The sequence below is a fragment of the Calliphora vicina genome, chromosome 2, assembly GCF_958450345.1.
Source record: "Calliphora vicina chromosome 2, idCalVici1.1, whole genome shotgun sequence".
Classification (NCBI taxonomy): Eukaryota; Metazoa; Arthropoda; class Insecta; order Diptera; family Calliphoridae; genus Calliphora; species Calliphora vicina.
This window is the reverse complement of record NC_088781.1, coordinates 138510475-138526593: the sequence shown is the minus strand read 5'-3', so window position 1 is coordinate 138526593 and position 16119 is coordinate 138510475. Positions and strand designations below refer to the sequence as shown.

The window sequence follows — 16119 nt, the reverse complement described above, 5'->3', positions numbered from 1 at the left end:
TTGGCAACAAGTCAAAATCTATTGGTCTCTAAATGTAAGTAACTAAATTCTTATTTTATAAATAAAATTATTTAATTATAATTGTTTAAAAATTTTAATTCGCAGATGTAATACACTACACATAGCACTTGAAGTTGAAACCTACTTAAGTAATTGTAAGATACAAATTATTATTTAAAAAAAAAATACATAAATAAAACTTAAAACAAGAAATTGAATAGTATACTAAAATCAAATAAGAATATTCTTTACATTTTCTTTTGGACCGAGAAAATCGGCCCACAAATGGCTGAGATATAAGGAAAAAAGCGGTTCAAACTCGATCTTTAGCCTATTTGCGATCTACATATATCATTAATATAGATATTTCAAAGTTCTTTGCATTGTAGGTCCGACTTACGCTATAGTAAGTCAAAATCGGTAAACATTTTTTAACCCGAATTTTTTTTCACCAAAAAAATTTTTTAATCATAGAATGAATTAAAAAAAAAATTTAAACAAAAAAAATTTATCCATACAATTTTTTTTACATAAATTAAAAAAATTAATTTTTTTTTTAATTTTAAAAAAAAAAACAATTTTGAAAAAAACTTTAATGTTTACCTAAAAATATTTAAAATTTTTATTTTAAAGTATAATTTGGTGAAGGTACAGCCGAATATCGCTCTGTTTGTATTTATCTCGTAATTGTTTGGCTACGAAGAATATTTCATTGAAAACAAAAAACGATACTTATTCTCACTATAAAATGGGTCAGTTTTTAAAATCCCTTGCTACTTAATATTTTTTTTAATAAATTCTATCTTTGTTCAAAACACCATTTTATTTAATTTTCAAAAAATATTTCTTAATTTATTGGTACAAACTTTATAATGCACGTAAAATGTGATGAATAAAAAATTTATGAATTATATTTCTCAGTTATATGTAATAGCTGAAATAATTATATTTTAATTATACCTTTGTATAAAAAACATTTACATACATACATAAGTATATGTTTAAGCTTAATTATTATTGAATTTTTGTTTAAAACATAAGAATTACAACTAAACAATTATCAGTTAAAAATTGCATTAAAGTATAAAATGAAAACTTAAATTCAAACTATTGCAACTTCATTTAAAAAAAAGAATGATAATTAAATAAATAAAACACAACAAATAATATGTCATTTATGAAAGGGAATTAAATGAAGAAAATTAGTCAGATTCATCATCAGTGTCGACTGAGCAAATACCACAATGTTCCTTGACATAACGACCAGGAACACAGGCTTCATGATACACATGGCCACACTTGAAAGCCACCACATCATTACGCGGTATAGTTTCTTTAGATAAAATGCTGCGCTCGCATTTGCCACAATTATTTTCATAGCTAATACTTAAAGCACGATTTTGTTGACGCACCACCTCCGAATGTGTGCCGAAATAATCAATTAATTGGATTTTGTTGAAACCTTTTTGAATTTCCACCTTTTGAAAATTTAAATGAATTTTAATTTGATATTATTGTAGGTGGAGTGGCTTATATGTAAAAAGTGTCTTACCTGTAAACGATAATCCCATAACATTTTATATAAAGATCTTCTTAAACCTGGTATTTTTTGTCCTAATTTTATTTTATTCACCAAACCTTCAGGATTTACATAACCTATGTAAGAGCAGATAAAAGGTTTAAATTTTTTAAATATATTTTTATTCGCCTTCTTACCTATAATGCCATCTAATAATATCGTTAGTATTTCGGGATTTTTTACAGATTCTTCTATTAATAAATTCCACAGATCCGAATCGTCATGTTCTTTACAAAACTCTATGGCCATTTCAATGTCTACTATCTAAACAATTAAATTAGAATTAATTAATATATGTACAAACATTAAAAATGCATGTTAGAGTAAGTAATTCAAATGTCAACGGTTTTTACCCTTTGGCAAATTTTGTTGTAGAGTTTGTGCAAAAGTTCGAAAGGGTTAAAAACGGTCAAGTGAATTACCCTGTATAGTATAGTTTTCAATACCTTGTGTATTATGATATTCAAAGCTTCGGTAACATTACCCATTTGTCCCAGTAAATACACCATTTCGGGATGAAATGATTTACTTTGGCAAATATTCAAAGCTTCCTGTATGTGGTAATGTTTGGAGCGCCTGAGAAATGGCAAAAGTTTTGAACGATTATATGTAGCATATAGACCAACTAACTTCCAATGGAATGTACCACTACTATCCACCTTATCTAAGGCATCTAAATACTAAAAACAAAAATTTGTTAAAAGATTAAGACAAAATTTACATATAATTAAAATCATTATTTGCATTTTACCAAATATAAATATTCCTGATATTGCTCCAGTTGCTGAACAACAATTTCTGGCGGTATTTTACTTTTGTTCAATAGGATTTGAAAGGCACGCTCCTGATCCAGCTGTATTAGGGGTACAATCATTTTGTGTATCACACTATAAAGATCATAACGTCTAATTAAATCGAAAACATCTTTGTTTTCCAATTTCAAATACATTCTCAATGCATTTTCATAGTCCTTTTGGTAGGTGTAGAGTAAAGCTAACGATTCCAGCAATTCATTGGCATATTGTTTGCGGAAATTATCATGTATTGCATTTATAACCGCTGAACAGTCATATAAATTTGATGGCCACTCTTTGATTAAATTTAAAAAGCCTTTAACATCTAATTTCAAGTATTCGTACAATACCATTTCGTAAACATGAGGATCTAACTTGCAATCATCGGATGTGGGCAAGTAAGCACTAACCGATCTTAATTGATTGTGCTTAACAAATTTAAAGACTTCCTCTTCCCACAACGATTTATTATTGCCCAATACACGAAGACACAATTTTCCCGCTGTATCAAAATCTTTTTTCGTTATTAAATAATTTATATAAGTTCTGGAAAAAGAAATTATTAATTAGTTAATTATTACGCAGAAATACAAGTTAATACTCACCGAGCTACCGGCAAAACATTACCGCCATGTAAAGATGTTATTTCCATAGCTTCTTCGAATTTTCTAAAATGTAACAGGTAATAAAGTTTGATATAAGGTGCGAATCAAATCGTAAGTATATTAATAATAATTATTATAATCTATATATACATATAAAAATGAAATGGTCCATGTATGTAAAGTCATCACGTGAGAACGGCTGGAGCGATTTGGTTGATTTTTTTTATTCAACTGTAATAAAATAGCCCCTAAAGTATGCAGCACAAATTTAGATATTTTATTTGCAAATAAATAAGAACTGGCAGGGTTGGAGAAACTTGACGAACTAACATTAGTAAATGCTACCGGGCGACCGGGCGGTCAACTAGTAATATAATAAAATTTGAATCATGATGTAATAAAAAATCAGCTGTGTTGTTGATTTCACCTTACTTAGTGCATCCTGACTTGAATATAGTATTCAAATTTTGTAATGACATTTACTTACCATCATATTCATAAACAATTTTTATAACCAAAGTATATTTATAAATATACTTTGTTTATAACAATATTTGTGAAAAATTTGTTGGTGAAAAAAAAATGGTGTAAAAATTTAAAAAAAAAATTGGTGAAAAAACTTTTATTGAACCAAACTTTTTTATTTTGGCCTATTTATTAAATATTTGGAAAAGTTTCCATTTTATTGTCAACCGCTGTATATGTGACTATTTTAATGTAGTAACCAGTTCGAGTGTATAGTTGTGTTGCAGAATAAACGTTTTTTTTTTTTTTGTGAAAAATACTTTTTTGTATTTATTTATTTTCAACAACCTAGCCTTATTGGCCATAACCGGTTATAAATTTCAACTTTAAATACTTTTTAGAAAACTAATTCAAAACTAATCCATAAATTACGAATGATATGAGCAATAAATCGTAAAAAAATATTAAAAACACAAACACAACTTTAAAAGGAAACGGATTTCTCATCAAAAAGCCGTTTTACTTTTAACAAAAATCTGGGTTTTCGCTAAAAAAAAAAAGATTTTTCACATATAATTTAAAATAACTGAATGGACGTTACAAAAATCTAACTTTTGAGTCTGGCAACTTTGTGTTTACCACATATATCCCAGTGTTGCCAATTATGAGATTTTACAGTTACTTGAAAGTAAAATGGCAACACTAATAAGTGCAACCAAAACATCTGACGAATGAAAAGAAAATATTGTTTACACCGGAACTTCGTAAATTATTGCAAGGAATACGGCATTAAATTAAAAGAAAAAAAAACATATTTTATAAATGATCTAAACCTGGATAGACATTTTTAAACTGGTTAAATAAGCCAACAAAGTATATTAAGGTAAAATTGTGTGTTATTAGGACTTTTAACTAAGTCATCATGGTATACGGAAGGAAGCTAAAAGAAGAACAGTGGAATTAGAATTATATTTTTTTCCTGGAACAAGTTTATTTGATCAAAGAAATATTAAGATAATTAACATCATCATGAGACGAATGAATAACTTAATGACTTTGTTTACGGCAATGGTGGCGTTTTTCTTTGGATTTTTTATAACAAAACTTTTAACTACTGTGGACAAATGTCCCACACAAAAAAGTGGCGTTCATAAGTTAGAACCACATCCGGAATTATTTTTAATGGTACTTGTCTTAAGTGCTCCCCGTTACGAGGAAAAACGTAATGCTATACGTGAAACATGGACTAAATTGGGCAAACCATTACAGTTACCTTATTATCCCGAAGAATTTGTGCATTTGCCCTATTATGGAGCAAGAGGTCATCTGGAAGTTGAAGGTCCGCCAGAGCAAGCAAATCGTTTGCATATTTTTATGGATTGGATGGAAGAACAAAACCATAGAAAAGTGGACAATACCAAAAGAAATATAAAAGTAAAATATTTCTTTGCCATTGGTACGCAAGGTTTGGATCCTGCTTTACGATCTCAATTGGAAAAAGAGCAGAAGAAGAATTTGGATTTATTGTTACTGCCACGTTTAACAGATAGCTATGCTAATTTAACTGAAAAACTTCTACATTCCTTGGACGCGCTAACACATCATTATGAATTCAGTTATTTACTTAAAGTGGACGACGACACCTATGTGAAATTAGATTATTTGTTAAATGAGTTGGTGTCTTATGACCGTAAATTAATAAGAAGGAGTCATGAATATGGAGCGCAGCCTTTGCCGAATTTATATTGGGGCTACTTTAATGGCAAAGCTAATATAAAAACCAAGGGACAATGGAGCGAACCACACTATTATCTTTCGTATCGTTACAACACTTACGCTTTAGGTGGTGGTTATGTAATTTCCCGTAAACTATGTGAATATGTGGCCAATAATTCTCATAGTCTCTCAACTTATGTAAGCGAAGACGTTTCAATGGGTACTTGGTTGGCGCCATTTCGAAATGTTTATCGTCGTCACGATCCCCGCTTCGATACCGCCTATATGGCTAGAAAATGTAAAAAATACCATTTGGTATTGCACAAACGCAACGAGTCTTTAATGAAGGATTTATACAATAATAAACTTTGCTCATTTGAAGTGACTAACGAGCAAAAGTTACAAAGGCCACCAGAATATTATTATGATTGGCGTAAGACTGCCGATAAGTGTTGCGATAATTTAGTCATATAAATATTTATTTATGTACGTGTATTTATGTGCCAGATTAGTTTATGCTAAATCTAATTGTCTAGTAATAAAAATTATTTAAATGCCTTAAAATTTTAGTAAATATGATATTTAAAACCATGCTAGAACAATGTAAGTTGTATTATGTTTAAAACCAAAGCTCAAATAAAAAGTTAGTCAAATATACAACAAAAATACAGATTTTTATAATTTTTCACTCATTGTTTTATTATATCAAGTTAGCTGTTTTTATTTACCTTACAAAGGTTTGGTGTTGAATTTATTTTAAAAACAAGCAAGAATCTTATATAGCCTTCACCAAATTATACTTTAAAATAAAAATTTTAAATATTTTTAGGTAAATTTGTGGGCCGATTTTCTCGATTTCAAATAGCAACCGAGCCGGAAGAATTACCGATATATTGATGTACTATCTATCATGTTTATATCTATAACGATCCAGATTATATATACTTTGTGGGGTGGGAAATGAAAAATGCCAATCATGGTGAAGGGTATAAAAACAAGCCGAGTATAACAATATATTTATCTTTTAAGATAAACATGAAATACAACTTTTAATGAAAAAATATTTTTGGGAAAATTTTTTTGATTTCAACTTACAGACGGGCATGGCTATATCGACTATGCTATCTATAACGATGTAGAAAATATATATACTTTATGGGATCGCAAATGAGCAATTCGGAAATTACAAACGGAATGACAAACTACCACTCATGGAGAAGTGTACCAAAAACGGACTTTTACGAAAGCTTTCCGACTAATTTTCTATAGAAATCTAAACTTTATTTTTTTAAATATTTTCTTTACTTACTTGTGTTCTATTAACCATTGGACTCGATCCTCAGTATCGAGTAAAGTTGCCACAACAATGTCCTTTGGTGCAATAAGATAATATCGATTCTCTTCTGGCAAACAACCCAAAATGTAATCATTTACTGAATATTCCTTAAAACTATAAACAAACAAATAATAAAGTAAGGATTATTATAAAAAAAAATTAAAAGTGCTTACCCTCTTAAAGATAAACTGTCGGTACACACTTCTTCACTACTATTCAATTTATATTCCAACACTGATAATACTGGACGTAAAGCTTTGCGTTCAGAATCCTTTTCCTTGGGATAACCAAGGACAACTAACTGATTGGAAGTTAAAGCAGCCAGACCACTAATATAAAATGTGGTTTGAAATGTAGATACTGAAGAAACATTAAAGAGAAATAATGGTTTTTCTATATTACTTAACTTTCATAAACAACCAAATACTTACTGGGATCAACTATAAAACCAGGCAATGCTCTTAAGGTGGCCTCTACAGAATTACGTTTACGTATTACACAAATTCGTATCGTATCAACCCAGCCAATAAGTAAAGTATTTGAATTGGCCCAACGAAAATTGCAGCGAAAATTTTCTAGACGGGAACTACAGATATTGAATGTTATTTATGTTAAGTTCTTTTTTAGTTTTAAATGAATTTAATATACTTAGGCGGCTCCTCCCATTTCATTAGACCCAATGAACATTTTTCGTTTAAATCATATACTCTGACACCTAAACAGCTGGCCCAGGCTACAAATGAACCATTCCAACACACCGATATTACATGACCCTCGGCATTAGAAAGTACATTTGGTTTTAATTTTTTAAGAAAATTTTTTTCATATAGTGTAAGTTTATCATCGCCTGAAAAAAAGTAAATTATAGGAAATCATGTAAATTTGTATCGGAATTGATAGGAAAACTGAAGGTTTAAGAAAATTTTAGAATTTTGCCTCATATTAAGACAAAACTTTTTAAGATACTCATTATATTTACACATTTGTTTACACTTACCCACTATAAATCTTCGACCTTCACTAACTTTAGGATCTGGATCCAATACCACCGATCTTATTGAATGACCAAAGGTAATAGTTTGATTTTGCTCTTCACTAAACAAACCAATAATATTGACTTTGCCATCATCCGAACATGTCACAACGTATTCACCTTTGGTGTCAATGTCTACCTCATTTACAGCTACAGTGTGAGCAAATTCCTTTCGGTCGCAACTTAACTGAGAATTCACCGTATTACCTTGATGATCCAAGAGATAGACACCGCCCAAAAATGTGCCAAAAATTAAAAACTAAAATTTTATATTAATAATGTTTTAATGAATTAATTTGTAATTGTGTTATTAACCTTGGAATGTACAGCACAGGCCGTAACCACATCCTTATTGAGTATGTCTTTTAGATCATGAGCTAAACGTTGGTATTTAAATTTTGGCTCGATGTCTTCTTCTGTGCTATCTTCTGTCTCCTAAAAAAATATTGGTAGCATTTTATATATTATCGCCTACTTTCCTCATTTTTGTATTATTTGGCTACTTACACTACATAGTGTCTCATTTTCGGCCATAATCTTCTTTATTTTTCTAAATACTTTATAACACAATAGTTTTTTTTATCTGTTAAAATAACACTAAACAAAAATACAAAAAATACGTATTTTTGTTGTTCTCTCCTTGTTCGATTGATTATTTATCATCATCAGCTGTTCGATGACATTTTTTGTTCGTTGTTTAGAAGAGGAATAAAACATAATTGTCAAAAAATATACTTATGATGTAAAGTGAGGGAAAAAGGGCAAAAAAAGGGATTTTTATTAAAACAATTTTAATTTTAAAATAAGAAAATCACTATATTAGCATCACTTTGAATTAAAACAAAATACAGCAAATAGCGCCAATATTTTAAAAAATCGTTTAGTACAATAACATCAGCTGCGTGTTGTTGCTTCCATTAACGTTTAAAGTTAGCAAAAACCATATGTCGAACAATCGAATTTTTTTTTAAATCTAGCAACTATGTATACATTAAATTAAAATAGGATTTAAAGTCGATAAAATACAGAAAAATCGACTTTTCACAAATAGTCGAAAATGTTAAAAAGTGAATCGAAATGTCAACATTTTAAAAATGGAATGTCGAAAAAACCACTTCTTTAACAACAGAACCATAATTAGGGTTCTATAAGTCGATTGTTCGAATAATCCCTTTTTGCTTATGGTCGAAAGGTTGAAATCGAGTTTTTGATCGAAATAAGTCAAAAAATTCCATTTTTTTTAAAGTTTTGCTGTAAACAAAAACCATATACATATGTACATATTTTTTACATTAAAATAGCCTCAAAAGTATTATGTGTTTGGCCTTAAAGTATTTGATACGTACAAAAAGGCACAATGAAATTAAATAATCATTTTTTTTATATGCGCAATAAATAATGAGCAGCATCGCAAAATAAGCACATATGCGCAGCAGATGCAGCGCACTGATGCAATTCCGAACAAGCCCACATTAAAGATTGTTATTATCGATTTATTTATCGAGAATATATCACCTTTACAACATAGTAAACGTAACCGCACACTACGTTTTGTGAGATTATAACACAATTGCAACTTTCTTACTACATTAACTACCAACATTTTGTTGAATGTAGTAAAACTAAATACATATCGTGATAGTGATAAAACTAAAAATATCCCGCACAACATATATTGATTACATATACATATATGTACCTAATAGTGAAAGCATAATCTCGCATACCACGAAGACTGAAAGTATACAAAATATTTGTTGACACTATGACTACGTTAAAAGGCCACAATTTTTTGGTTTATTTTGAAAATACCAACGATGAAGATAAAGTTAGGTGTAAACTTTGCAACAGAAATCTTAAGTCTAAACGACTTTTTAATTTAAGGAAGCATTTAAAAATGCTACACCAACTAGAGGTAATTAAAATAAATGCCAAAATATTTTGTATCATTGTTTATAAAAAATACTAGTGTATTGCTAGAAAGGTAGTGGGTAACGAGTATCTTGTTGTAGTAAAATGTGACTACTTTTAGTGTTGTAATTTCATTATTGAATTGTTCGGGAAATTTAACGACTAACATACATCTCTGTTTTAAAAATTACAGCGCCCCCTATATTATTTTTAATAAGTTAAAAACAACTCACAAAAAAGCCTAATTTTAGTTTTTTTGTAATAAAAAAAAACAATTATGTATTAATTTCACCGTTACAAAAAAAAGAAAACGGCACATGCTTGACTTGGTACCACTTCACATTAAAACAGAAACTGCAGGTTGAAATTTTAAACAATATCAGTTTTTTTCTAACGCAATTTTATTAAAATTTCAAATTTATATACGTTAAGAAACCTGAAATACAACTAGTAATTTCTGATATATAATTGGAATATTCTGAAAAACAATTAGAAAATTCTGAAATATAATTGGAAATGATGATTATTAGAAAGTTCATTCACAATTCTACTTTTCTGAAACGTTAAACGAAGAAAAATTATAAAATATCTCAATTCTTTGAATAATCTTTAATATTTTTCTTGTAATTGCTTTTAGTTTCGTCCAGCAAAACGCGTGTGTAGAAGAAGACATCGAGTCATCGGGTCAAATGAAATTGCTGAACAATCTTCATTGCAAAATAAAACTTCAGACAACAAAGATAGCTTATGTGACATAAGTACTGGAACGTTGGTCTCAAATGATTCGTCAAGCGGTGAATCAAGTTTAGTTGAACCAATAGCACGTATGTATATATATATTTAAGAATATGAACAAAGTATTTTTAACTCCAATCCCTGTATATATACTTATATACATTTTAAGGGCCTGATTCAGAAAAACGAAAGGAAAATAATTTTAAAATTTTTATATGAAAACCACTCACAAATTATTTAAAAACTGTGTGATTTTCATACAAAGCTTTGAAAATTGTTTCTGAATCAGGCAATAATCATAGAATTCATTACGAATAAAATCATAAGCATAATTTCTTAGTACTTAAACATAGTGAATTCATTCCTTTGAGAATTAATTCTCTATAGAATTAATTTCTTCTTGAATCATCAAATTTATTGAGTGATTGAAATTGTAATCCGTGATTGAAATTGTCTTCAATTCAAATCTATTACAAAAAACTTAGTTATTTTTTTCAATTAATTTTGTAAAGGATTAAATGTAAAACTGAACATAATGAAGAAAACATATTTTCATAAAATTTGCATAAAAATTTAACCATTAAATAAATTCTCTTCAAAAAAGCCTTTGTATCGAATGTTTTGCTGAAATTTTTAATTCTGAACAAGGCGGATCAATTTTCATATAAAAATGTATCAAATTTTATAAAGTTCAGAATACGGGTATTACTATATATGTAAATATATTTTCCCTTATTGTGGTTAGCATAGGCGTTTTATATCATATACAGTTTCGTAACAGGTTGCATTTTATCTTTAATCCAGTACGAAACTATCGATGGCGTAAAACGCCTACGCCAAAAACGAATTTATTAATTTATATGTAGCAGGTCTACCCACTATAAAAATAGAAGAAGAACGTATACAAGAAGTTCGAGTGCCAGAATGCATAGAGGCGGTAGGAGATGAAACAACTTTTGAGGTAAATTTTGACGACGATAACAATGCAGAAACAACATCAATACAAAATCCTTCATCATCATCTATTAAGGGGGGAATAAATTTATATAAAATTATTTCAGATCAACCCTTCGTTAAGCCTTCACCTAGATCGTGGAAAAACATACGCGGTTTTAAAGGTATGTACTATATTCAAAAAGTATTTTGTTTGTATTTAAAATATTAATACATTCATTATTGCAGAACCTCGTCTCCTAACTGATAAAGACGATATTAATCTTGACTCTAAGAAGAAAAAATGTACTGCATTGTTAGATGGTAAGCAGTTTCATGATTTATTACAGAATGCAATTAAATTAATATTATATTTTTTAGACCCTTTAGATGAAAATACCTCTTCCAGCAAAAATGATTCTTTTGAACAGTGGGCAAATAAAAAAAAACAATTATTGGAATTGGAAGTTCTGGAAATGCGTAACTATAAAATTAAATTAGAACTGTGGGAAAAGGAACATCAGTTAAACGTGAAATCTTCGAAATTCACCAGAGGTATTGAAATGACACGACAATAGATCCCAAAACTGATGGGGACATAATTAATTTTTTAAACATAAACCAGCATTTTTAATTGCGATTTATACATATATTATTACATAGGTGTAAGAAGAGAAAGCTCTGTTGCTTTTATTACGAATTTGACTTTCATTTGATTTAGTTTTAACTGACGTAAGCAGCAGACTTACATTTTTGTATTAAGCCGTGCGCCCACTAGCAAGTCACTTGCGGAAGAACTTCTGCAAGTATTTGCTGAAGTGTTTCCACTCAAACCGAAACTTGGTAGTGGACACCAACAAACGTTACTCGCATTGTGATTGCTACTTAAGTATACGTTTTTGTACTTTAACTTATTTTTTTTAATATTGCTTAAACTATTCAAAATCTTCAAAAAAAAAATAAATGAAAGCTTTTATTAGCCATTAATGGCCCCTAAGGCTTGGTTATATACAGTGAGTGTCACTCAAAACATATTTTTTTTTTTAAATATTATGAAATTATACAGGCAATAATAGGTGATTATATAAAAAATTAAAAGTAATTTTATTAATTGGAACAAAAAATATGTATTTCAACAAAAAAGTTAACAAAACCTCAATTCGTTAAAAAAATATTGATGAAAATTAAAGAACATCACAAAATTCATTCGTACAATTATATTAAATTATAATTAAAACTTTAAAAATTAAAAAAAAATGTTAATATTAAATAATCCTTTTTATAATTTGTAGGGTATCATTTGCTATTTTTTAGTGCCTTTACGATTTTAAATGAAGCGTTGATATTCTGGGCACTGACAGTCTTACCCAATTTGTTTATTTGTGGATAAGGGCAATTTAAATTATACCCAATTTTCTAATAAGTAATAGCACACACAATATAAAAATAGCATTTTAAAATATTTCCAAAACATCAACTTTCTAAAACTAATGAATAAAATTTGACTACGATGGTGTACGATTTTAAGTGACATTCACTGTACATAAATTGAAGATAAATAATAAAATATTTATTACAAAAAAAAGAAAAAAAAAACGAGTTACCTATAATTATTTTATATAATTAATATTTTAATTTTTAAATAAAAAGTAAAATCTTGTATTAATTATCAAAACAAAAATCTAGCAACGATAAGTAATTATGGGACTTCAAATGTGAAAATTTAGGATTAGAAGTTCATTTATTGGGTTCAGACAAATGTCGGTTTCGAAATTTCATAAAAGAGGTCAGTGTCAGGATAAAAACTCAATAAACCAAAAAATATACATCCCATTGATTAAAAAAATTTTTTTCCCTCAAAAAATTTAGGTCTGCCACGCCTATTTTCGAGTGGGGTCTCCAATGTTGAAAATATTTTGGATATAACTTTAAGACTGTATTATGTTTGTATGCTAAGTGAAGGCATGTTATGCTAGTCTTTACTAAGCGAAGCCGGTGTTCGAAATACCACCGAGGAGAAAATTGTTGGGTCCGGCAATACAGCAAGCCGGTGTCAAATTACCATAGTGTAGAAAATTCTTGCGCCCGACCGATTGCCGGCTTACAAAGTATATACTTGTGACCGGCTGTACATGAATCTTTACTAGCGAAGCCGGTGTTCGAAATATTCAAATCATTACTTCACTTTGAATCCTAAGCATTTGTTTGTTTCATGGAATCCAATACAAAAAGGCATTGTTTATACGAAGAAATAAAATTCAGCAGATGTCTCGAAATGCATAGGGATGGTACATAATTATTTTAAATGATCGATAACAGGTTGACATCAACACAACATTGTAAATACCGATCATGGTGTAATGATATACAAGGTGACATTAATCAAACAGCTGATTTTTTTTGGTCAAGTTTGTTTACAACTTTCATCTTGTCAAAATTTGTTTTCCTGTAATTTGTATACATTAAGCAGCTGTTTTTGACACTAACAGTTATGTATGTATTTGTTTTGTATTGTTGTATTTGTTGCCGTAACGCATACACCTTATAATCTTTACGCCATTATACCGATTTAGCGTTAATATTAATGGACCTTGACCATAGTTAAAAAAGTTATCGATTTATTTATCGAAAATATATCACCTTTATGCTTTTTAAAAACGTAGTTAGCTCAACCACACACTACGTTTTCCTAAGTTATAACTAGGGATGCCAGATTCAGATTCGCAAAAAGCTGGACATTGGATTTTAAAAAGCTGGACAAATCAAAAAAAACTGGACTTTAAAAATATGACCGAGAAAATGTTAGTTTTGGTTTTGTGTAAATATATTTATGTATATCCATTGTACACGATGCTACAGTAAAAAAACTAGGAAAATGGCCAAATTCACTTAAATGTGAATAAATTCGAAAAGAATCCATCGATTTTTATGATCGATATCTCATTTTGTTTCTATTACATGTGGCTTTGCGATAAAGCAAGGAATCTGAACAATTTCCCCCGTTTTCGATTTTTCATGATTTTTTTAAAATAAAAAAAAATATTTTCACGTAAAAAATATATTCACAATTTTTTAAAAAAAATTTTAATAAAATTGAAAAAAAAAAATCTATCCATAGAATTAGAAGCACTTAGGTAACCATGATGCAACAAATCAATATAGTGATTAGTGAGCTTTTTTTTCCTTTTGACCTGTGTTTGAGTAAATTTTCACTTATATTATTGTCGAAAATTTTTATTTAGCTGAACAAATTCAATTTTAGCTTGAAACTGGACAGGCAACTAAAAAGCTGGACAATCCAGCCAAGTTCAGCCCGGCTGGCAACCCTAGTTATAACACATGGCGAATTTATACAAGGTGGAGTCAGTCAATCAGCTGATTACTCTTTTTTCGTTTGTTTGGTTCTAACATCTGTCAAAGCTTGTTTTTATACTTCAATATCTATATATTTAAAGCTAATTAACAAAATATCTATATTTTGCATAAAGAAGTAATGCGCTCACTATTCAATTATCTACACTATATTTAGTTTTAATACATATTTGTTTAATTTTTAATTTCTGTTTTTTGACATTTGTTAAGACCATTTGTTGTTTTTGTAGAACTACCACCACCTTGTATAAATTCGCCTTGTTATAACACAACTGCAACATTTTTACTACATTGTTACAATTACCAATCTCTGCGCTCTTTTAATTTAATGCCAAATTACTTTTTGTTGAACATACCACACACATAGCTAAAAGTGAATAAATATTAAATTCTTATATTAAGACCGACAGTATATAAAATATTTGTTAACATTATGACTACGTCCAAAAGCCACAATTTTTTGGTTTATTTTACCAATATCGCTCAGGAAGGCAAAGTTAAGTGTAAACTTTGTAATAAAATTCTTATGTCTAACCGACTCTTTAATTTAAAGCAGCATTTAAAATTGTTACATCAACTAGAGGTAAATAAAGTAAATGCCGAAATATTTTTTATGATTGTTTATAAAAATGCATAGTTGTTATTGCTGCGAAAGTAGTGGGTAGCGAGTAACTTGATTGAGTGAAATGTGGTTACTTTTAGTGTTGTATTTTCATAATTTAATTGTTCGGGAAATTTAACGGCTAAGTATTTTTAAACTTGAATAAAATAAAGTGATTTTTTTCAAAAAATTTTATAAATAAAATCATAATACAAAATATCGAGAAACAGAATTTCACCAAATTTTGACCACATATAGATTCAGTTATGTAGATTCTTAAAAATAATGGTGTATATGCTTATACACTATTGTTTAGGAGACGATATAATCTATATCTTACGTCAAAAAAAATAATTAATATTTTTCTAATAATTTCTGTTAGTTTCGTCCAACAAAACGCTTGTATAAAAAGAAACATCGATTCATCGGTGCAAATGAATCTTTTAAAATAGCTGACCAATCTTCGTTGCAAAATAAAACTTTAGACACTAGAGATAGCTTCTGTGACATAAGTACTGGAAATTTGGCCTCAGTGGATTCGTTAAGCGGCGATTCATGTTCAATTGCAGCAAGTAAGTAAATATGAAAATCTATGAAATAGATCTAATAGTTCGAAATTATTAGAAAATATCAAATTAATGAAGATCATCTCGTTCGACGTACTGAAACTGTTAGTATTTTGTTGACACTGAAGAAAACTGCAACTTAATTTAGAAGTTTTTCTTTTAGCAGAAACTAAATAATAACTTATATGTTTATGTTAAACAAGTAAATTTCCAAAAAAATTTTAAATAATGCAATAGAAATACATATGTGTTATAAACACCCCCACCCCGTACTTTGATTCATACTATATAAATACATTGTTAAAATTAGACATGGAAACAGGATGCATGGAAATTTACATTTTTACATTTTCAAAACAATTTTTATTTAATAAAATTTTCATATTGATAATTACAAATGTATGTATGTATATTTTGCAAATAAACTGTGACTGATATTTTAAACTGTCATAATTTATATATAGCAAGTCTAC

The 16119-nt window shown here is 28.8% G+C and overlaps 2 protein-coding genes and 1 long non-coding RNA gene across 4 annotated transcripts; 2 read left to right on the top strand and 1 right to left on the bottom strand.

Annotated features, from left to right (window-relative positions):
* Positions 1-820: 820 nt before the first annotated feature.
* On the bottom strand, positions 821-8206 carry lt (vacuolar protein sorting-associated protein light). Its single transcript, XM_065502172.1, has 13 exons — positions 8036-8206; positions 7844-7963; positions 7493-7787; positions 7144-7342; positions 6927-7081; positions 6669-6855; positions 6469-6609; positions 2979-3041; positions 2331-2919; positions 2026-2259; positions 1717-1843; positions 1553-1656; positions 821-1478 (listed from the first exon to the last, which is right to left on the bottom strand). The coding sequence occupies exons 1-13, from the start codon at positions 8060-8062 to the stop codon at positions 1203-1205; spliced, it is 2517 nt and encodes an 838-aa protein (XP_065358244.1). The 5' UTR covers positions 8063-8206; the 3' UTR covers positions 821-1202.
* On the top strand, positions 4246-5825 carry beta3GalTII (beta-1,3-galactosyltransferase 6). The gene has a single exon (XM_065502173.1). The coding sequence runs from the start codon at positions 4473-4475 to the stop codon at positions 5631-5633; it is 1161 nt and encodes a 386-aa protein (XP_065358245.1). The 5' UTR covers positions 4246-4472; the 3' UTR covers positions 5634-5825.
* Positions 8207-10957: 2751 nt separating the features above from the next.
* On the top strand, positions 10958-15646 carry LOC135952234 (uncharacterized). Of its 2 annotated transcripts, XR_010576022.1 has the most exons (4): positions 10958-11292; positions 11357-11431; positions 11489-11662; positions 15463-15646. It is a non-coding gene; the product is annotated as an uncharacterized LOC135952234 (long non-coding RNA). The 2 variants fall into 2 exon arrangements; XR_010576021.1 differs by lacking the exon at positions 15463-15646 and having other exon boundaries at positions 11489-12091.
* Positions 15647-16119: the final 473 nt, after the last annotated feature.